Below are 22,203 nucleotides of genomic sequence, written 5' to 3'. Positions count from 1 at the left end.
TTTTTCTTCAGCTGCTTTATTTCCGATCTGGGCACCGTCTCTAGGCTGAGTGTGAGAGAGGAGCAAAGTCACACTGTCCCTAAGAAGGTCACGGTCCAGTGTTTAAAGTCTTCGGAGTAAAGGAAAAAGTTTGGGCTTCTTTGATCATTGTGTAAGAATCCCCAATCTAAAAGTAAAAGAGAGTGGTTCTTAGGTTGGGAAAGCCTTAGAGTCAGCAATGGAGGTCACAGAAGCTACCACCTGGGCTCTAACCCCAAGAGATGTAGTTGGTGTGAGGCCCCAGAATCTGCATTTCTTACATCAAACCCAGGTGATTCTGATGCAAGTGGGCTACAGACCAATTCCAACATATTGCTCTCTAACACTGACCCAAAGGTATGAATGAAGTCGGTTTCCTTTAAGGGAGCATCTTTAACTGCAAAGCGTGGAAGTCCTTCCACAAATGTGGCACCGAGATCTGCAACTAACCCTCAGCAAGTGTCTTAGTCACGTCCTTCCAGGACCTAACACAAAGCTATCGCTCCACAATGATTTCCTAGAAAGAGTTCAACAACACAGACAGCAGCAACCACAAAACCCTCAAACACCATCCTCCCCACCACCTCCAGTAACAAATAGATCCATCCAAAGACTCACACCTGAGGCAGACACGGGTCCTACTTTCATGGTAGACGGAGTGACCCCACGTGTGCTGTCACACTTGGTTGTTTAAGTCTTCTCATGAGTGCCTTTGGCTGTCAACAGAGCAACTCGCTGGCCCAATCCGCAGAACGGATGACGAGTCTGTAAACAAGTAGGACACAGAAGCCCAGAGCGAGGCCGTGCTGCCCCGTGATTATTCCAGGATCCCGACAATTCCTCCCCCATCCCTGTGCTGCCGGGCCTGCTCGCAGAATCAGCACTCATGAGAACTCGGTGCTTCCACAAAGTTCGTTTTATGTCCGTGACATTTATGAAAGCAACAGCCTATGACACCCTATAAAGCTCAGGTCTGCTCGGGATCCAGTCACAGATCACTTTTGAGGGAAAGCCGTAAATGCCATGCTTGCATGTTTGCTCTCTGTGACATGCTGAAAAGTAGCTCTGTGCCTGAAGAGAACGTGCGCAACAGAAACGTAGCTGTGAGAGGAGGGGGTTCTCCCATATTTTTCCTTTTGTAGGTTATGTCCTTGCCCTCCTTGGGAAAGGAGCACAGCCCACTCTTGAAAAGTGAACAATCTGTGTGACCACCAGTGGCTTCCACTTTGCATAAGAACGTGCTGAGCCTGTGTGCAGGGAACAGACTTTGAATGTTACAGAAAAGAAGGGAAAGAAAAAAGATGGCGGGTGATGAGGTGAAGAAAGGCAAAAGAAATGGAGATGCAATTCAGTTTCCTTACACCTTGCAGCCCACTGGTCAATAGCTGACACAGGACCTCCTCAAGGAACTCACAACTGCCTTAATGTTAACGCTCTGCTGGACGCAAAAACCAACCTCGGCTTGAGGCTAACCAGACCTCCAGGGTCCTGTAAGCCTTCTGGAACGTATGGAACTCCTGTCGGAAACTTCATTGGGCTCTACGCCCCCATCCTCCCCCACCCCCAAATTAAAACTTTATAACCAGTCACACCTCACAATCCCAGTGCAGCTCTTCCTGTCCCCCTGTCCTGTCCTCACGCTTTTTTTTTTTAATTTTTTTTCAACGTTTATTTATTTTTGGGACAGAGAGAGACAGAGCATGAACAGGGGAGGGGCAGAGAGAGAGGGAGACACAGAATCGGAAACAGGCTCCAGGCTCTGAGCCATCAGCCCAGAGCCCGACGCGGGGCTCGAACTCACAGACCGCGAGATCGTGACCTGGCTGAAGTCGGACGCTTAACCAACTGCGCCACCCAGGCGCCCCATCCTCACGCTTTTTATAAACACCTTTTTGCACCGAGAACGTCTCACGAAGTCTTTGTTTTATTTTTAGTTTACTTATTTTGAGAGAGATACAGGGAGACAGAGAGAGAAAATCCCCAACAGTCCCCTGCTGTCAGCACAAAGCCTGACTCTGGGCTCAATCTCACAAACCTGTGAGATCAGGACCTGAGCCAAGAGCAAGAGTCAGATGCTGAAGCCACAGAGCCACCCAGGTGCCCCGAGAATCCTTTCTGAACCTTTCGCTCCTGGCGCACCTCACATCGGCAGGTCCCTAACCTAACACTTCACCGGGGAAAAGCAGCGCTTGGCCGGACCACCTAAGACTCACGACCTGCAGCATTTATACAGAATTGATTCCATCCCGCAGATCTAACTACCGCTGACGTGATGAGCCAGACGCCTGACATGGGTTGTCTGTCGCCGGGGTACCGACTCACCGCGAACTTAGAGGCTTAAAAGGACACACGTTTGTCACCTGACAGTTCTGTGGGTGAAAAGTCCCAAAAAGGATCTCACCAGACTCAGATGGAGATGTCAACAGGGCCACCGCCCCTTCTGGAGGCTCAGGGAGACTGAGCAATTTAATCCAGGGAAACCAGTCGGGAGGTTTTGGCAAGGGAGCGCCTGTGTCCCACCCGCCCTGGTTTCCTCTGTCTCCATCTTCCGCACCACCAGCTACAGCAGGCAGACATCTCCTCCTCTGCCTCCTCCAGGTTGAAGGCACCCCTGTAATTCCAGGGGGCCGCCCGGATATTCCAGGACGATCTCCCCATCTCAGGGTCCTTAACATAAGCACCTTCGCAGAGGCCCGTTGGCTGTGTGATGGATCATTTTCACAGGATCCGGGATGAGGCTGGGGACCTCCCAGGCAGGGGGCATCCTTCCGTGGACCACCACACTATTGACTCAGGTGACAACTAATGTCGGACCCCCGCCCACCGCCCCCCCCCCAAGGTCTCTTCTAATTTCAGCAGTCTAGTAAAAGTCAAGCACACGTCAAGGCCCAAGGGAGACAAAGGCAAATCAGAAACCAGAACGCCAGGGACAGGACCAGGAAATTGCCCCAGGACTAGTCTCTTCCGAGTAGGTGCTGCTTGGCTTTCCAGACCTGGCTTTTCCCCACGGAAGGGGGACTTTGTTGGAGGAAATCTCCTCCACGGGGAAGCGCGCAGGAGGGGAGGAAGGGACGGCAGAGGCAGAGTGGGGCGCCCGGGACCCCACTAACCCCTGCTGTGACCTCTGGCAGTGGGGGGAGGGTCTAAGTGAGCTCAAGGCAGGTTTCCGTGGACCCGCCCCCGCCTCAACGCGGGGATCCTGGTGCGCCCCCCCGGGAGTCCACCAGGGGGCGCCGCGGCCCCGCCCCGCCCCGCGAACGCACCTGTAAAGCAGCAGGCACGCGGCAGTTCTCAAACGACAGGTGTGGTATCGCGCGCCCCCAGCTGCCAGACGTTCGGTCCCCCCGCTCTGGTGTCCAGCCCTGGTGCGGGGGGACTGGCTTGGCGGCTGAGCCCCTCAGGTGGAGCCATCGCACTGTGTCTCCTTCAAACCGGGCTCTGGGCAGAGACAGAGCGAGAGACAGAGCGAGCGAGGTGTGTGGGCGCTTCTCCGGCTGGGGGACGTCCTCCCTCGTGTTCCTCTCAGGCGGGCGCAGTCGGCCCGGTGCTGCCCGCCGCGTGGGCGCCACGACGGGCGCAGGGGCCGTTGCGGGAGCTGCATGGAGAGGGAAGACGAGCGGGAAGCAAATCAGTGTGGAGGGGAGAAGACGGAGGAGCCCCGCAAGGAGAGGAAGGAGGCGGGGCGGGGGGGAGGAAGAGGAGAAGCCTCAGCTCTGAGATCCCGGCGGGAGCGGAGCTGGGGGCAGGGAGACGGCGTGCGCGTGGAGCCGGGTGACGCGGGGAGGGGCGGGGAGTGAGGCTGGGCGGGGCGGGGAGTGAGGCGGGGCCGTTGCGCCCTGACCGGGGCGTGGCCTTATGGAAATGAGGCCTCCGTGGGCGCGGTCGAATTCTACCAGGCGGTAGAATTCCCCGGGCTGTGGAAGTGCCCGAGCTGTGGCTCGGCTTGCGTGAGGACGACGTGTGTGGGGTGAGGATGGTTGAGACGGGAGTGGGTGCGGAGGGTTTTGGGGTGCGGGGAGGCCAGTGACCGTGTGTGTAGAGTGTGGTGCGTGTGAGGCTGGGTTGGGGCGGAGGGGGAGGAAGGCATACTTACCTGGCAGGGGAGACACCATGATCAGCAAGGTGGTTTTCCCAGGGCGAGGCTTGCCCATTGCACTGCGGGCGTGCTGACCCCTGCGATTTCCCCACATGTGGGAAACTCGACTGCATAATTTGTGGTAGTGGGGGACTGCGTTCGCGCTCTCCTCTGGTCAGCGGTCTTTCAAAGACAGATGTTTGAGTGCTTCGTTGCTTTGCTTTTTCTTCTTTTTTTTTACTTTTAGGTGTCTCTTCACAGCAGAGTGGATTGTTGTTTTGTAGGCAGTTCTTTACTTGTCCTATCTTTGCTGTTGGTCTCCTGTGTGGTTGGTTGTGTCTCACTTTTGGCGGTGGGAGCAATGTCCCTTGGGGGGCCCGACCTGGTCACCCTGATCCTGCTACTAAGGCTTTTTTACGGTTTTGCCTTTGTAAAAAGGGCGGGAGGACTCTGACCTCTCATCACACATGTGGCTTCAGCACTGCAAGTGGGAGCTCAGGACCTGACCTCAGCTGGGTTATGAGCTGGAGCCCAAGTCAGATGCTTGGGATGCTTGCAGTCTTGGTGCTTAACCAAACGGAGCCTCCTAAGCGCCCCACGTGTTCGCATTTCTTAGGGATGGCCTCAGTGCTTTCTCTGCAGGAGGGGAGGGAAGTGGGGCTGCAGTGCTCAACCATTGCCTGGCTTCCCCATTTTCTGCCAGCAGGTACAAGGGAGCTCCCAGGAGCCTAAGGCCAGTGCTACTCAGAGGTGTCTTTGGGGAAAAAAAAAAGAAAAAAGAAAATCACTCCAGGGCTGCCTGGGTAGCTGAGTGGTTGAGCGTCCCACTTTGGCCCAGGACATGATCTCAGGGTTCCTGAGTTTAAGTCCCACCTCCTGCTCTGGGCTGACAGCTCTGAGCCTGGAGCCTGCTTTGCATTAGGTGTCTCCCTCTCTGCACTGCACGCGCTCTCTCTTTCAAAAAATAAATAAGAACCATTAAAAAAAAAAGAGAAGAAAAACACTCTGGAAGGAGGGGATTATATGGAAAAGACAAAAAGAATCACAGGGGGATTTGGTTGGGTTCCCACAGGGTCCCCATGGGTTGGGGGAAAGGGGACTCTCACACAACAGGAACTCAGGAAACATGCACACAGGGATTGGAGCATATGGAAGGCATTTCACACATCTGTAAACATTTTGCCTCACGTGGAAATCGTGGTATGTGCTTGGCCGTCATAAGGTGCCTGAATCAGGAAATCTGGAGGTACTCTCCCTGAGGAAAGGATGGGGCAACTACCTTTGTCCTTGCAGATCCACAGCCATTCTGAGCCCTGAGAGAATCTTACATGTTGACTGACATTCCAATTCAAGATCAACGCAGAGACCCTACACTTTTAAGTTTGTTGGGTTTCCCGTGTGTGGCCAGAGGTCCCCTGGCGGAGAACAGTTGACACGCGGAGTACAGAAGTAGGCCAAGAAACAGAATATTACCTGGATATACCACATTACTTACCGCCCTCACTACTCTCACTGAACATGGGAGTGGGCATTTCAATACCTGGTATTCAACGAGGTTTATGGAAAAAAAAAAAAAAAAAGGAAAGTTTGGGTTAATAGTTTAAATTGTTGTGTCCACATTGAATTCTATGGGCAGTGAAGAAAGTTTTCTAGGTTCTGAGTGTGGAAATGAGGGGCTAAAGGATAAAAAACAATTCTACAACTCAATGTGACTTTGGTAACTTAGTATCTTTCACACTTGACACAGTTTTCTTTCATTTTGTCTGATGCCCTGCTCCCGTGAGTAAGTCTAAATGTATCTGTACAAGAAAGCTGCTATCAATACGAAACATAAAATCCATACCATTGGGTTTGGCCCTGCTTGTTCCTAACGGTGTTTTAGGCTGGTTTCTAACTGCTTGTAGCCACGTTATGGCTCACTCTGAAGGCAGCCCATTCTAGCCACAGGCACACTTCTCCTTGGCCCACCTCTAGTCTAGGTTAAGCAGACCGTCTGAGCTGGCTCCCTCACTGGGGGAAGGATGTAGGTCAAGCAGGTAATAAAGGGAAATGGAGAGAGGATGCTTAAACCAGGCATTGTCATGAGTGGGATGGACAATGTGGGAGGACTATGGCAATGCTAAAATAACATGCCTGGCGATATCTCTCTCACTCGCTCGCTCTCTGTCTCTCTCTGCAAACTTGCACTGCCCAATGAGCAGTGCTGGGAGAAACCATTGTATCTCTTCTCGGAGGAAGAAAATTGGATTCCTGCTGATTTATAAGCTCAGCCTAAACACTCCACCCAGACAATTTGGACAGAAGAACAGGAACTGGGTTCCTTGCAGTTGCTCAGTTCCTTCAGTGACGCTGGCCTGGAAAGAAAGAAAGGTACCCCAGTCAACTTTCCACATAACCATCAAGTGAGCAACCTCTTGGCAAACACACTCATGGTAGTTAGTGTAGGGAGAGTCCTTACCTACGACATGCCTGTAAGTGGGAGGGATCTCGTGTGAGTAGAACCCTGTAGGGACTCAACATATGCCCGTGGATTTATGTAGCTTAGTGTCCTGGAAACTGTCGCATCAGTTCTGTATCAGCCTAGCAGATGACTTCTACCAGGTTCATCGACTTCAACCAGATTCATTGGGTACAAGTGACGACTTCATGCAGCACTTAGAGAGCACCTATGTTAACTCGGGGCCAGAACACGTCCTAAGGTGAGAAGAAGTTTCTTGCAGTTAGTGTTGGTTGTCCGAGATTTCTTGTTGCTTTGCTTGTGCCTCACACAGTTAATTTTATCCTTAAAAATGTACGTCAAACTTGATACCAGAGAAGATTTGTGGGTTTGGTGGGTCTGATTTGGCGATGCAGTATTTTATGTGTGTCCTTTTCAGATGGATGTGTCTGATGCAATTCTCTGACTGTTCTTAAAGCACTCATCATGGCCAAGATAAACAGGGATAATCTGTGAGCAAAGCGACTGGTGGATCATGGATTAAATACGTAGTGGCCTTTATGGCCACATTTCTTGCTGGCACGTCTTCCAAAATCACGTATTGTTCTTTTTGCACGTGCCCATTTGTGACTCCCAAAGCCCAGAGCCACCTTTCCCTGCTACCCCTTGTGGTCCTTGTCCTCACTTCCCTACAAGTTCAGGATGATGACAGCTCTCATTAAATCCCACGCAGGAGAAAGCCCATATATCGTAACTCTCTATCTCTTAGCAAATGTTAATTTCCCATGTTAGGAAAGGAGCAGAGATAAGAGAATATCAAGTACAGTGAGCACTCTTACCTTGAGGAGGTACATCGACCTTGGGGAAATCTGCCACACCACGAGTGAAAAATTGCTCCCTGTCTCCCCTGGCATAATCTTAGAGAAACGTAACCTTAGGAGAAATTTCGGATTTCTCTTCAGCCAAATCAGCAGGAACGTACATCCCATGAAACAAGTGGGGGTTTATAATCATTGCAGCCGGAAAGATCACACCCCACGGTCTCAGTAAGAGAGTGGTAGAAAGAACCACACATGACAGGATTGGGGCTGTGGTTGGTTGATGGCGGGGAGGCTGGAAGGAAGCAGGGTCTGCTCTACCTTGAACACTGGTAGTCTGCACGGGCCCGTCTTGACTGCGGTGAGAGTCAGCAGTCATTTCCTTACAAAAAGAGGAGGGTGTTTGGGGCGTTGTAGTTTGCACGGTGACCTGGTGTTTGTGGGGCCTCTTGGAATAGTCAGGTAGTCTTGTTGTGTCTCATTGTCTCAGGGTTCAGAGTCTCTTTGAGGTTGAGATCCTGTATCTGAGACTGTTTATTCCCAGCGTGAGAACAAAACAGCCAGGCCGGGATGTCAGCAGGGCCATTCAGGACATCAGAGGCTGGACTTGTTCTTTCTCCCTGGAAATCCCTAACCTAGAGGTCACGAAAGAGAGCACTCTGGGCTCACAAGCTGTAGGTGCGAGCCTGGCTGAGTTACAGTGTGACTTTGCCTGAGTGTCTTCAATTTTCCTTTCTGTGGCTCAGTGGCTCATTTCAAAATGGGGCCAATGGGGTTTCTTCTACACGAGTCGTCCCCGGTGTTACAGGAGAGGGGCAGGGGAAGCACTGAGCCCAGTGCCTGGCAGGGAGTAAATACTCAGCACGCATTAGGTCTGCTCGGTCCTCTGCCGTCAGCGTTTTTATCATCTGCCTCATTCTTTTGTTCTGTTTTCCAAATATACTTTATTGTCAAGTTAGGTAACATACAGTCAAAACAGTGTGCTCTGGGCTTCGGGACTGGGTTCCCATGATTCATCGCTTCCATACAACACCCAGTGCTCAACCCAACAAGTGCCCTCCTCCATGCTCATCACGAAATTTCCCCTCTCCCCGACTCCCACCATCAACCCTCAGTTTGTTCTCTGTATTTAAGAGTCTCTTCTGGTTTGCCTCCCTGTCTGTTTGAAACTATGTTTTCCCCTTCCCTTCCCCCATGGTCTTCTGTTAAGTTTCTGAAGTTCCACATGTGAGTGAAAACACATGGTATCTGTCTTTCTGTGACACTTATTTCACTTAACATAATACCCTCCAGTTCCGTCCACCTTGTTGCAAATGGCAGGATTTCATTCTTTCTCATTGTCAAGTAGTGTTCCGTTGTATATATAACCCACATCTTCTCTATCCGTTCGTCAGTTGATGGACATTTAGGCTCTTTCCATAAGTTGGCTATTATTGAAAGCACTGCTGTAAACACTGGGGTATACGTGCCCATCTGCATCAGCACGCTTGTATCCTTTGGATAAATGCCTAGTAGTACTCTTGCTGGGTCATAGGGTAGTTCTATTTTTCACTTTTTGAGGAACCTCCACACTGTTTTCCAGAACGGCTGCACCGCTTCGCATTCCCACCAACACTGCAAGAGATTCCCGATTCTCCACATCCTCGCCAGCATCTGTTGTTTCCTGAGTCGTTCATTTTAGCCACTCTGACTGGCGTGAGGTGGTATCTCAGTGTGGTTTTGATTTGTATTTCCCTGATGATGAGCAATGTGGAGCATCTTTTCACGTGTCTGTTAGCCACCTGGATGTCTTCTTTGGAAAAGTGTCTATTCGTGTCTTCTGCCCATTTCCTCACTGGAGTCTTTGTTTTTTGGGGTGTTGCGTTTGGTAAGTTCTTTATAGATTTTGGACACCAACCCTTTATCCGATCTATCATTTGCAAATATCTTCTCCCACTTCATCGGTAGCCTTTCAGTTTTGATGATTGTTTCCTTTGCAGTGCAGAAGCTTTTTATCTTGATGAGGTCCCAATAGTTCATTTCTGCCTGTATTTCCCTTGCCTTTGGAGATGTGTCAAGTAAGAAGAGAGAGGGGGACAGAGGATATGAAGTGGGCTCTGTGCTACGTGGGCCCTGTGCTGGCAGTAGATTCCCCACCTTGAGTATTGAACTCACGAAATGTGAGATCATGACCTGAGCTGAAGGTGGACGCTTAACTGACTGAGCCACCCAGGCACCCCTAGAACTAGTAGATTTTCCAGAAAAAGGAGAAAACCTCTGATGCTGCAGACACCTTCCCCACCACCCAAAGAAGCCAATTTATATCGCATGCAGAGAAAAATCAATCTATAGTCTACATCCCCACCAAACATACAAAGCAAGGCCATATATTTTAAACCCTCAGCAAGAACTCATGGTACAAGCACTTTCTATTCACCTAAGATGTCCATGTACAAAGGCAGTAGAAAAAGAGTACTAAATATGCAACACTCAGGGAGTCTTGATTCCGTCACTAGGAGTCATTTAAAGACGAACTCTGCCCAATAAGAGAAGTTTTGACTTTTGTACAACTGATTGTCACTGAATACACTTCATTGTAGATCTGAGACAAAAGTCTGGGAGTGGAACCAGTGGGAGAAATAGGATGTAAATGGCATCCGTTTCACCGGGCGGGAACAATACTATAACAAGTGGCAGGTGGAGACAGAAGAGAAAATAGAATAATGTCAGAAGTCTGAGATCTGAGAAGTTGGGAGATCACTTAAAACTTGTGTTGTTTTCATTTATTTTTGAGAGAGAGAGAGAGAGAGAGAGAGAGAGAGAAAGAGACAGTGTGAGTGTGGGGGCAAGGCAGAGAGAGAGAGAGGGAGACAGAATCTGAAGCAGGCTCCAGGCTCTGAGCTGTCAGCACAGAGGCCGATGCGGGGCTCGAATTCACGAACCGTGAGATCATGACTTGAGCTGAAGTCGGACGCTCAACCAGTCGAGCCACCCAGGTGACCCTGTGGTTATTTATTTTTAAGAGAGAGAGCATGCAAGCGGGAGAAGGGCAGACAGGGGGGAGGACGGAGAATCTGAAGGTGGTTCTGTGCTGACAGCACAGAGCTCGATGCAGGGCTCAAACTCATGAACCCATAGGCCATGACCTGAGTCAAAGTTGGACCCTCAACCTGCTGAGCCACCCAGTCACCCCGAGATCGTTTAAATCTTAGAATGGCGATGTGACAAGTTTCACAAGTTAATACAGAACCAAACATGTCCCGCACTTGTGATGCAGTGTTCAGCCCTACATATACAACCTTTCTAAACAACAGGTGCACATTCAGACACGCATATGTACTCTTGCCCGTAGGGGCAATAGAGCCTAAAAGATACAGAGACTCAGCACTAAATACCAGAAGAGAACCAAGAACATTTACATCACGATGGTGATGGATTGGAGCCCTGAAGGAAACATAATCCACCAGTCCCCAGTGATTGTCAAAATAAACACTTTAATGATAGAGAACGGGGAGGGAGTGTTCTTTTCCACAGCACAATGCCAGCAAATACACATACACAAGGATGATACAACTAGAGTTTTTCCAACATACAAACAGATATGGATGTGACACATTGCAGGGATCACTAAAAGATGGTAACATTGTAGAGACAGACTTTAGAGAGAGCATCTTCACACAGTCTCAGATGTTACACCCAAACAGAAGACCATGAACGATCTGCTAGGCCCCCCATAGAAGGCAACCAGTGCTGCTCTCACAATGATGGTGATGGCAGACTGGAGGCTCTGGGTCTCTGGGTGGGCAGGGCTGGGACACACACTGCATTCACGAGGGAACGACCCGGGAAAAGGTTAGACTGAATTTAATCAGGAGGAAGTGATCAGACACCTTCAGGATGTAGACCATCAAGCCAGACATCTGGCCTGTCCCCTACAGACAAGGAAGTGTCACCACCACCAGAGACAGCCACAGAAAGGTGAGGAGATGTTTGGGGTTCGAAAGGACTACAAAATTACGATAGCACAATCTTCTGAGTCCTTTGGAACCCAAGATATCTCTTCTCCTTTTTGTCGTCTTATTTGTGCTGTGGACACTGGCTGTTTGAAGAAAGACAGGCCCGATGTCTTGTTCCATGGTCAAAATTCTGCAGTTTTCTGATCCCTACCTCGTGCTCAGATTCAGGCTAAGCCTCTTCAGCAAGAACGCTGCGTACTTAATGCTGTCTGCTCCTGGCACAGCCCAGCTGGTGGCCCAGAATGTCCAGTTTGACATGGGGTCTATTGCCATGTTGCTCCAGCCTCTGCTTATCCGCAGGATGGAATGGAGAGGGGCCAGACTGAAGGTGTCTCACAAGGGCGTGTGGTCTGGGCATTGGTTGCCTCGGCGACTTATCACGACTGGAGTCAGAAGAGCGAGAATTCCTCTCATGAAACCAGACTTTTGGAGTAAAAATCCCAGAGAGTGGCTTGTGATCGAGATGTCGATTCTCAGCAAAGGATCCCTCGCATGTTCTATTTGGGCTTTAGCTTGATTTGCTGCTTTAGAGTTCTTTTCAGCAAGTGCAGAATGGTGGGGTTTTATGATGGGGTTTCGTTTAAATGAGGAGTATCTTTTCTTAGTTCCTGAAGTCCTTGGTATCTGAGACAGAGAGTGAGAGAGACAGAGGAATCAAATGTGAGTCTTGTTCAGGTCCTGCTGACGGCTGAGCCTGGAGGGATGGCTCCGTGGTGACAGAGGCCAGGGGCGAGCTGAGCCCCCGTGCAGAGAAGGAGCTGAAGGGGGGTCTGCAGGCAGGCTGAGGGGGAGAGTGAGAGCCACAAGCCTGAAGCAATAGCCCCCTCGATTGCATCCAGCCTACACTGTAGGATGCAGGGACCCCTGTGCTCCCCGCAGCAGGCGCCTGGTGGCACCCCAGCTCAAGGCTGCCCTGAGCTGTTGCCAGGTCCCGACCATCCCTCCCTCCCTCAGCAGCCACCTCACCCTGGAACCCCCTTCATCAGAAGCAAAGTGATGGCTTTCTCATGTGTCCCACGGAGGCATGTGCTTAGCCCCTGACACACACGTTCAGAAACAGACTGCCGAAGGCAGGAGGGGGCCCTCTGCAGACAAACACCCCTTCTCACCCTGCCCTGCTCTTCTGAAGGGGGAGGCCAGGCTATGGAACGAGCCCCAGCACGTGAGATGCAACAGGGGCCTCAGACGATGTCCCAGTTCAGTCCTGCTGTGTGCAGATGAGGAACCGTGGGCCAAGGGGCTGATAAGGACCACCTGTAGCCGTGTGACCTGTGCCTGACACCCTGGAACTGAAACCCAGGCTTCGGGCCCTTCCCATCCTTGTGGGGGTCGGGAGACAAAAGCCTCCGATCTGGGGGTGTGGGCAGGCAGTAGACGCTGTTGGCCGCTTGGCTGGACGGAAATAAGGCTTTGCACAGAAATCCTGCCCCAAAGGGGCTGAAAAGAACCCCAAAGGGAGAAACTCCAAGAGGAATGACGAAAAGAGTGGGGAGTGTACCCAGGGCCTCACCCCCTTTTGCTCAGGGACCCCAACAGCCCCTGCAGGGCACCTCACGCCAGGATACACCTGAGGGAACGTCTAGGAATATTCTCAGTGGAGACACTCGGAACTCTGCAGAGAAAACGGAAGAGCCTTCCTTTTACTCGTCTAGGTTCTTCTCGCACGTTTCCCAAACTGTCCCTGAGGAGACTCTCTCGGTGTTGACCCTAATGTAAACGAGGGCCTGCGAAGGGCAGAGGGAGACCTAAGCTTCTTTACTGAGGTTTTATATAAGGAGAAAGTTTGAGTAAAACATTTCCTTTCCATCTGCAGTGCACCTGGCAGGAGGCTGGGAAACGCATTTAGTGAAGAGTCACCCGTGATTTTCATTGCACGAGGAGGAAAAAGAGCCCTGAATTCCGTTACTGCTAATCAGGGAACGGATTGTTGTTCTTACACTGGGTTTCTAGGCAACATTTCTTTCTTACTGCATCCTCTAGTATAAAAATTGTGAGACACCTGGATCCAGAAGAGCGAGTATTCATCGAATTCATTCATGTGTCTTTGTCCTCTTCTTTCTCTGGGCTCTATTGAGGGAGGAATGTCAACTCCATCAGGGGCTGATACTCAGCTTGTCCACAAAATGAGTGACACACACACGGGATCCTTCTATCTGGCTTATGAACATCCTATAGCTCCACAGTCCTTCTGATTCCTAGGTGCATACCAGCAGAGCTTTAAAACATCTCCCATTACCCACACCCCAGCCCAGAATGTTGAAATCAAAATCTCAAGGGATTGGGTGACAGCATTCACGTGAGTTCAAAGCTCAGTCAGTGTTTCTTTCACGACAACGTGATTTAGAACTATTAGCGAAGCTACTCTGTTTCAGACCACGGTGTTCTTGTCCTCATCTCTGCCACCATGACGATACCGGCCCTAAGATTTTGGTCTTCCTTCGGACACCCTCCCATGAATCCCCGTTCTCCGCTGGACTTGTATGAGGCACAGATTGTCTCGTGTTCCCCTGGATCTCGCGGGGACTTCACAGAGCTGCCCAGAGTTAATTCAGTCAATGCTCGCGTAAGTGCTCTGGCCTGAGAATCAACTCAGTTCCTTTCGGTGGATCCTTTTATGAACCAACTGGGCATGTAGACACGGTAACGGCAGTGAAAAGGGAAGACAGGTGGATGCCTGAACACCTCATGTCTGTGCAGGTTGGAAACCTGGCCTCTGCATCTGTGTTTGGCCAGTGTCCCTGTAGAGTGCCATGACTGTCCTCCACTTGATGCCAGCTCTCTTGAGGTCCCAAGGTGTGGGTGGACACTGAGTCCTGGAAACCCCACACACATTAGCACAGGCCTGCTCACCTGGGGCCGAGGACAAACCTGACCCCAGGCAGGCCGTGTGGCAGTCCCAGAGGTGACCCATGTTGTCGTGGAGTTTTGGTCGGGGTGCTCTTTCTCCTCAGTTTTAACACTTCTTATTCACGTGGGGAAGCTGAGGCGTAAGTGTCGTTCTAGGTCGTGTTCCCGGAAACACCCCAGAGGAGAAGCCATGTGCAAGAGACATTAAGACGATGTTCCTGATGGGGCGTCTAGGTGGTTCAGTCGGTGAAGCGTCTGACTCTTGGTTTTGGCGCAGGTCACAAGCCCACAGTTTGAGGGTTCAAGCCCTGCATCTGGCTCTGTGCTGACAGTTCAGAGCCTGGAGCCTGCCTGGGATTCCCACCCTCTCCCTCTCTTACTGCCCCTCCCCGACTCGTGCAGTCTCTGTCTCTCTGAAAATAAATGACGTTAAAAGAAAAATTAAGGGAAAAAAAAGACCATGCTTTGGGAGAAAGAGGTCATGGAGCTGGGGAAGCAAGGAAGGAAGTCAAAGAAGCCACGAAAGTGGGTGCCTTGTGCCAAAGTGCCATGTGTTTGGCCACACGTGTAAATGATGCCGGTCTGCTGAGGGGGGCCGTGGGGCCTAATTCCCATGGCCGTGAGGACATGGGAGAGGGAACCCCAGGACAGCCCCCGTGGGGACACAGCACAGCTCACATGCCACAGCTGATGGAGATGGGAGGGCCCCCAGGGTGGCAGTCCCAGTGGCAAACAGAGGCAGGACCAGACAGAGGCAGGACCAGTCAGAGGCAGGATCAGACAAAGGCAGCGGCAGCTGGCGGAGGGACCAAACGAGGAAGAGAAAAACAGTTTGGGGTGTGGGAGGAGCAGTAATCTAACACAGCAACAGGAATCCATACTCCAAGAGCCACGGACGCCATTACCTCTGTGCCCTAAGCTTGAATGCCACGGAATCTGCACGCGAGTCTGCCCTCGCCGAACTGCACTTTTCTCTTGATCATCTTCTGTTTCATCACACCCAGGGCATTAACGTGGCCAAAGACTTGACCTGCACACTGGTTGGCCACCGAGCCCTCAGCAGCGTCACCCTCCAGCTTGGGAGGGATCTTCACACCCATGGAAGCTTCCAAACCCTGCTCTGAAAATAAAAGCACATCAACAGGATCCACTGTTAGTCGTGATCTTCCTGTGACTAAATCCTCTACCTACGCTGACATCGAATAAGGACGGTGGGCAGGACGAGAAAGGCCATCGGGAAGTTCACGTGTGAGGGGCGCCGAGGGACACGCTTTGATTACAGCCTGTGTTGTTGACCTCTCTCACGCTACCCTGTAAGGATAAGAGCGCGGGGAGGGCAACATGCCCCCAGCGCCAAAAGTGAAATTGAGAAAAGTAGAATTGGTCAAAACACACAGTTCTGACAAAGAAGAGACAAAGGCCAGGAGGTGGTGCTCGAAAGAGGCTGTCCTATTCAAGGGAGGAGTCAAAGTTGAAGGCAAGCCTTTTGAGAGTCACCGGGGAAACCAAAGCTGGGGAATTTACAGAACACGCCCCAATACTTGATATATTTCATATATGTATACTATGCAGAGCATACACACCGAATATGCGTAATGTGTGTGACATAAGATGTAATATGTGTGTCTATAAGCACATTCTTATCTAATTGAGTAAATGGGCAGTTAAGGGTTGGGGGACATCGAGCATAAAGTTCTAAACACTCTTCAGTCAGTTGCAAGTGGAAAATATATACAAATTTGAGAAGGATGTGGCAAGAAACAGGTGACCTTTTAAGCACCGAGGAAGAATTACAGGCTGAGAATCAAACAGAGTAGAACCACCTGCCCCAGAGTGATAGTTTATATTCCTCCAAATTCATCTGTGGAAACCCAATTGCCAACGTGATGCTGGGTGGGGTGGGCCTATGGGAGGCAGATCCCCCCATGAAAGGGATCTGTGCCCTATGAAATTGACCCCACAGAGCTCCCTCACCCCTCCACCCTGTGAGGACAGAGCAAGAAGGCGGCCACACATCAGCAGGAAGGAGGTACCACCAGGCGCCCAATGTGCCACTGTTCGATTTTGGTTCTACTCAGCCTCCAGAACGGGAGACACAAATCTCTGCTCTGACTAAATCACCCGGTCTATGGCATTTTTGTTATCACAGCCTGAATGAACTAAGAAACCCTCCTTGGACAAAAGTCTGGCATGGAGCCCCGTTTCCTGCTGAGGCCTGTGGGGAAGGTGAGCCACAGAGAGGGACTGAGCCAGCAGGAGAGTCTGGGCCGGGACCACGGGAGTCAGGGAGAAGTGGCAGAGAGGCAAGAGGGAGAAGACAGTAAGAATCTCCCGTCCTAAGCCACCTGTCAGGGCTGTGCTTCCCTGAACTCCCACTGAGGCGTCCTCTGGAGCATCTCCGCGGGGCGACAGGGCTGCGCCCTCATCACCTCACTTGGGAACTGTGTCTCCTCTTTTCACAGATGAAGTTGGTGCCTGAAGGAGGAGACCCAGGCTCCAGGAGGGGACACCAAGGGTGGGAGGGTAAAGACGACACAACCCAGGGGAACGCTGAAACGCTCGGTCTTCATGAAATGTGAGCTGACGCGGATCCTGATAACAAAGCTGGGGACGTGCTCGTGGAGATGAGGCGGGACAAGAGGAACTAGATGAAGTATCGGAGAACAGAGTGTGCACTTTAGGAAACTGGCCCCTTATAGTTGCAGAGAAGGGAAACCAGGCAAATGCATGGGAAACTGTCGTGGGGCCAGTATTTCCACCGTTACTGTGAGCGCCGAACAGGGAATATCGGCTGCCTGGTGGATGTTGAAGGAGAGCAAACACTGGCCCACAAGCCTTGCTGAGAGAGTCCGGGAAGATGGGGTCCAGCGAAAGCGGAGCCAGGTAAGGACAGCTCTAGCACACGTGAAACAATGCCACGGAACCATTTTCCAAGTGTTCAGACGCCACAAAGCCACAAGAATTACGCATTACAGATTCATCGATGTTCTCAAGCCATTTTGCTCACTCAGGTCCCTGGAAATTATGTAGCTTCATGCTCCCAGCATTGATGGGATGGAGATCCCATTTTCAATGGTTTCAGATGAAGGGACCGAGGGGGACATACATGAGATGATGAATAACGTGGCCAGTAAACAGCCAGAAGGCTGAAACCATGGCACCTGGGCAGACAGAGCTGACCCTCACCCCCAAGCTCTTTGGAGCTGGAGCGTTGTGAGTTTGGAGCTGGCCAAAGCAAGCCTGCAAGAGGCCCCATTGCTGCCCGCGCCCACAACCCTGTGACTAGAGCTTCCTACTCCCCCCCGCACCTCTCACCTTGGAAGAGCGGCCGTTGGCTCCCAGAAACCATCGTGGCTGCCAGTCTCCTGATGGCGGGGGAGGGGCGGAGCCTGGCTCTGCGGTCACCACAAGCCAACTGCTGGTCCGGCTGCCCTGGCACAGAATTGGCCACCTGGGTATCTGACTGTGGCGGTGCTTGTGAAGCTTGCACCTCCGTCCTTGGGAAAGTCAAGTTTCCACTCGATGGCCCTTGGGGACCGGGCACCTGCATCGGGGCTGAAGCAAGAAGACACTTCAATGGACAAACCCCAGTTTTCTTAACTCAGCACTGCCAGAACTTCCATTTGTGATGTCCTCCCGCCTCGTCCCCTACCGTCTGTGAGACCAGCCAGTGAGCAGGTACAAAGGCAGACATCATGGATACGAAGGCGATGTCACCGTTGTGTGCCTGGGCATGCTGAGATGGCAAGTGTCCAGGACGCAAAGTCCCTGAAGGGAAGGTCACCCCCTGGAGTCCAGACGGCTTTGTGTGGGAGGCGAACTCATGCCTATTATTCTATAGAAGTACCCTTTGTCCTACAGCCTAGAGAGAAGGTTCTAGAGAGGCCTCAGGGCAGAACGAGAAAGTACTGCTGATATGTGCCCCAAAAGAAAAAAGAAGAGGGGCAGAATTTGGCCTCAAGGCTTCAGATGCCTGTTTCTCCCTGGCTGGTCCCAGTGCAGGGAGGCTGGGGCAGGGCAGCCCTCCTGGGGCGCCCCCTGCGGCAATCACAGCCCACACACACTGTTCCCACGTTCCCACCAGAACCTGCATCCGGGACGGACTGTGCATAATGGAGACGCTGCCTTCATTCATCTCCGCCCATCCTCATAGCCTCTCATGGCCCAGGCTTAATGCAAGGCCATGTCACACACATCACCCTCCTGAGACGCGTCTTAACCTGTCCCATTCCTGCCCCCATGGAAACCCAGACCTGGCTGTCAGGGTCTCTGACACAGAGCTCTGCAGGGTTACCAGGGTGCCAGGCAGCCAAGTGAAGAGCCACCATGGGACCCCTAGTGAGAACAGAAATCGTCTGGGACCTCTCAGCTCTGATTGCTTTTCATGGAGCGTCTCCCGGAGACCTTGAGCTCCTGGAGGGGCTGGATGAGCCCTGGCTCTGCTCACACCACAAGTGCACTGACAGGGTAGGAGCTGGCACTCCTGCAGGATCACAGGGGTCGTTGGGGGCGTCTAGCAACTGTTCTCTTTGCATTTACAACTGTTTCAGATCATTTGGGTAGAACTGGGTGCTCTGGTACACAGGGAGGCGGGCGCCCCAGGAGAAACAACTAGCAGCTCAGCAACGATTTAACAGATGCAGCCAATGTGGAGCTGACCACAAACCTGTGTGGAAAGCCAGGGAGTTTGTAGGAAGCCACACAAGAAATACAATTGGCAGCAGAACTGCACAAGTAGCAGAGGTCTCCTTTTGGAACAAAACAAAATCAGGAAAAAACAAAGGAGGACTGTCACCCAGCTGTCTCCGGGTAAGATAGCGGTGGCTGAGATTCTGAACCCTTTTTTCCCTTTTCCCCATTTCTCCTCTCGAGCCTCACTTGGTACCAACAGCCTGCATGTTGGACGGGGCCGGGGGACAGAGGGCAGCCTGGGACAGAAGGAAGGAAAGGGATCTGAGCCACAGGATGCCTTTCAAAGAGTGAATCCGAGAGCAGAGTTCAAACCGGTACAAGTCTACGGGGCCTGTTGGCAGGGATGCAACTCTCAGCCGATTCAGGTTGTTGAAGACACAGAGGACAGGCTTCCTGGGGCCCCAGCAGGAACTTCGTGCCCCTCACAAGAACAGGACTCACCATCTACATCCACGCCCAAGAAGACTTCCTGTTTGTCAAAGGTGAATGAGGCACTCCTATAAGGCCTATAGGTGTCTGACAGGTCATGGCCAACGGAAGCAGTCAAATTGCATTCCCCCACTGAGTCCTGTGGGACTTCATCCTCTGGGGCCACTGGCAGCTCCCTGCAGAGCCTGGTGTTGCTGGGAGGACGAGACATGCAGAAAGAAGGTTTAGTCAACATGCAGTGCCAGCTAGTTTTGAGGGCAGGGCAGAGGGACTGGTCACAGAACACAAGCGGGATCCCCACAAAGGGAAATGAAGCAGTCTTCTTGAAGCTGGGGCCACAGTGTGGGTGCACCCGGGATAGGTGCGGGGGGGGGGCAGGGACAGGCAGGTGCTCAGGGCATGGCCAGAGCGCCAGCTTATGGGGCAGGAGTGGGAACCACCCCAGGGCACAACAGTCATGACCCACAGCACACCAGAAGACGATAAAGCAGCATCAACACTTTGGCATACACTGTGTGGACATTTACACAAAGCACCAAGAGAACCCCAGGCTAAGGCAGCAGTGTAGACTCCTGGATATCTCGTGGGCCCAAGGCCGACGTGTCTAAATACTGAGACGTGAAAACTGGTTTCCTAAAACCATCCTTGCTGTGAATGCCCGCCAATGTGCTAATGGCAACCGGCAGAGAGAGCTGTGCATCTTACACGGGACCTAATACGAGGAGAGACCGGGAGAGTGCAAGGCATCCTGGGACTGCTTAGTCCACCTGCGTCAGTGGACGAAAGATACTCCATTTGAGAGGGATTAATAACGGGGCCTATGCGAGTACCACATGACACAGAGGACCTTGCTGAAGGACCACCTTGTGGGTGTCGGAAGGGATGAAATAGGTGCATTTAGCACTTTCTAGATTGGCCTAGATATGAGATCCCCAGATGTCACCACTGAATTAAAGCCCATGATTCTTCAGAGTTACCTGGGGCATGTCGGGTCCTGGTCTTCTTCATCGCAAAGATCATTATGATTGTCTACAAGTAAATACAGACCGGCCAGTCACATAAACAGAGCAGCACTTGGACATGAAAATTAAGTGTCCCACGCAACTAGCACACGGCCACTAATGTCCTTAGTTGGGCAGCAGGGCATTGAGAGAAATAATCCAAGAGGCCACAAGCAATGCCTTGGGAACATGCCTTGGCTAGCTTTCCTAAAGCATCGGGAAGGATTTCCCTGATCTGGTAGAGCCCCATCTCAACAGTCCGTCTGCAGAGGTCAACCTCTGTTTTACCGCAGATTCTGGGGAACGGCTTACCTGCATTCTCAAAACTTACTTCAAACTTCTCTCACTAGCTTCCCTCATGAGATACTCTAGGTGGCAGGGTTTTAGGGAATTTGTACATAGGCCAGACTGATGCACGGAATCTGCAGACCCTCAAATCAAAGGAAATCTTTTGTCCGTGATCCCTTTTGCTACACAGGCACATGGGCCATGCACGGGGTGGGGCCATGCCGGGGCTCAGCTATGCTTCAGGAAAATGTACAAGCAAGCTGATGGTGGAGGTGGTTATGTCCTGACACTCAGACGACGACTTAGGGAAGACAACCAACACAGAGGACACGGACACTGGGGACAGGGAAACAACTGAAACCAGGGAAACAACACACCCAAAGACATGGGTAAGGCTGACATCGCCTTGACAGGCACAAAACTTCAAGGAATATTGTTTGGGATGAAAGTGAGAGGATGGCAGTTGAGGAGACACAGTGTGTGGAAATCAGGAACAAGACAGACTCCTCTGCGTGTGCCTCACAGATGAGTGTGAGTTTGTCACACCCGCCCTGACCCCAATGTCCTGACTTGTGTCAGGAGCCACAGGCATGGCCTGAGATGAGGAACAGAGGGCAGGGCCCTGATGCATCTGAGGTCTGTGCTTAGAAGTCTATCCTAGAGCCTGACTCAGATCCATATGTCTACGGGGCTGAAACACCTGGATAACAAATTCCAACATAAGCAGAGTAGGGATACCCAACTATGGGGTCGACTTGGGAGTCCAGTTGGAGCTTTATCACCTTCACAGTGGAGGACTCACTAGCTGCTTCCAGAGCAGGACAGACATCCAGATCCTCATATGAGTTGATGTTGGCCCTCCTGTGTGTCCAGGGGGAATCAGATAGGTCAGGCAGAGCTGAGTAAGTCAAATAGCGTTCATCCAGTGAGTCCTGTTGGACATCCTGCTCTGCATTCTCCTGCAGCAACCTGCCGAACCTGGTGGGGAGGGGAGGTCTGAAGATTAAAACAGGAAAAGTAGACACCACAGCATCTTACTGGTTTTCACGGGGAGCCGAGAAGTGTAGTCATAACGTAGGGGCAACCCCATTATTGACAGAGAATATTATCCTCCTGTTTCTGGGGCACAGTGGGGATGCTATGGGGGCAGGAGAGGCAGAGAGGGAGAGACAGGGCGACGCAGGCACACACACACACACACACACACACACACACACACACACACACAGAACAGAGGTGTTCAGGGCACTGGCCACAGAACCAACTTCTGTGCACCAAACTGAACTACTGTGGAATGGATGTCATGACTCACAGCACACATGGAGAATCCTAAACATGAGTTCAACCCTTTTGCATAAATTTTGTTGATATACATTCAGTGGCTAAGTGAACACGTTAAAAGGCATCATCCACATGGAGAGATTTGCGTCTTCAAGGACTCTTTCTCTTACTATCGTGACATCATGTGAGGTTTTTTGATTTTTTTGCAGTTATCCATTTGCTACAGCAGATCCTCAAAGAGGTAACACCAGAGAGACAGAAGTAGACACGTCTGTCACTCTGGTGTTTCCCAAAGGAGAGATCAGGGCAATACAGAGCACCT

The 22,203-nt window shown here is 51.5% G+C and overlaps 1 protein-coding gene, 1 long non-coding RNA gene and 1 other non-coding gene across 11 annotated transcripts in view; 1 reads left to right on the top strand and 2 right to left on the bottom strand.

Annotated features, from left to right (window-relative positions):
- Positions 1–6: 6 nt before the first annotated feature.
- Positions 7–1,605, bottom strand: LOC125172022 (uncharacterized). Its single transcript, XR_007154552.1, has 2 exons — positions 639–1,605; positions 7–166 (listed from the first exon to the last, which is right to left on the bottom strand). It is a non-coding gene; the product is annotated as an uncharacterized LOC125172022 (long non-coding RNA).
- Positions 1,606–4,103: 2,498 nt separating this feature from the next.
- On the top strand, positions 4,104–4,267 carry LOC125174312 (U1 spliceosomal RNA). Its single transcript, XR_007155422.1, has one exon. It is a non-coding gene; the product is annotated as a U1 spliceosomal RNA (small nuclear RNA).
- A 6,682-nt stretch (positions 4,268–10,949) lies between these two features.
- LOC125172600 (neuroblastoma breakpoint family member 6-like) overlaps positions 10,950–22,203 on the bottom strand; it is a 48,126-nt gene continuing 36,872 nt past the window's right edge. For all 9 annotated transcript variants that reach the window (XM_047870917.1, XM_047870913.1, XM_047870914.1 and 6 more), the window contains 6 exons: positions 21,403–21,578; positions 20,289–20,340; positions 19,324–19,505; positions 17,506–17,745; positions 15,096–15,310; positions 10,950–11,967 (listed from right to left, as the gene is read on the bottom strand). In XM_047870917.1, coding sequence (XP_047726873.1) covers positions 15,105–15,310; positions 17,506–17,745; positions 19,324–19,505; positions 20,289–20,340; positions 21,403–21,578 — 856 coding nt within the window. In that variant the 3' untranslated portion in view covers positions 10,950–11,967; positions 15,096–15,104. The remainder of the gene's footprint in view (positions 11,968–15,095; positions 15,311–17,505; positions 17,746–19,323; positions 19,506–20,288; positions 20,341–21,402; positions 21,579–22,203) is intronic.

Source organism: Prionailurus viverrinus, chromosome C1 (assembly GCF_022837055.1).
Source record: "Prionailurus viverrinus isolate Anna chromosome C1, UM_Priviv_1.0, whole genome shotgun sequence".
Classification (NCBI taxonomy): Eukaryota; Metazoa; Chordata; class Mammalia; order Carnivora; family Felidae; genus Prionailurus; species Prionailurus viverrinus.
The sequence above is the reverse complement of the archived record's forward strand: the minus strand, read 5'-3'. Positions and strand labels throughout refer to the sequence as shown.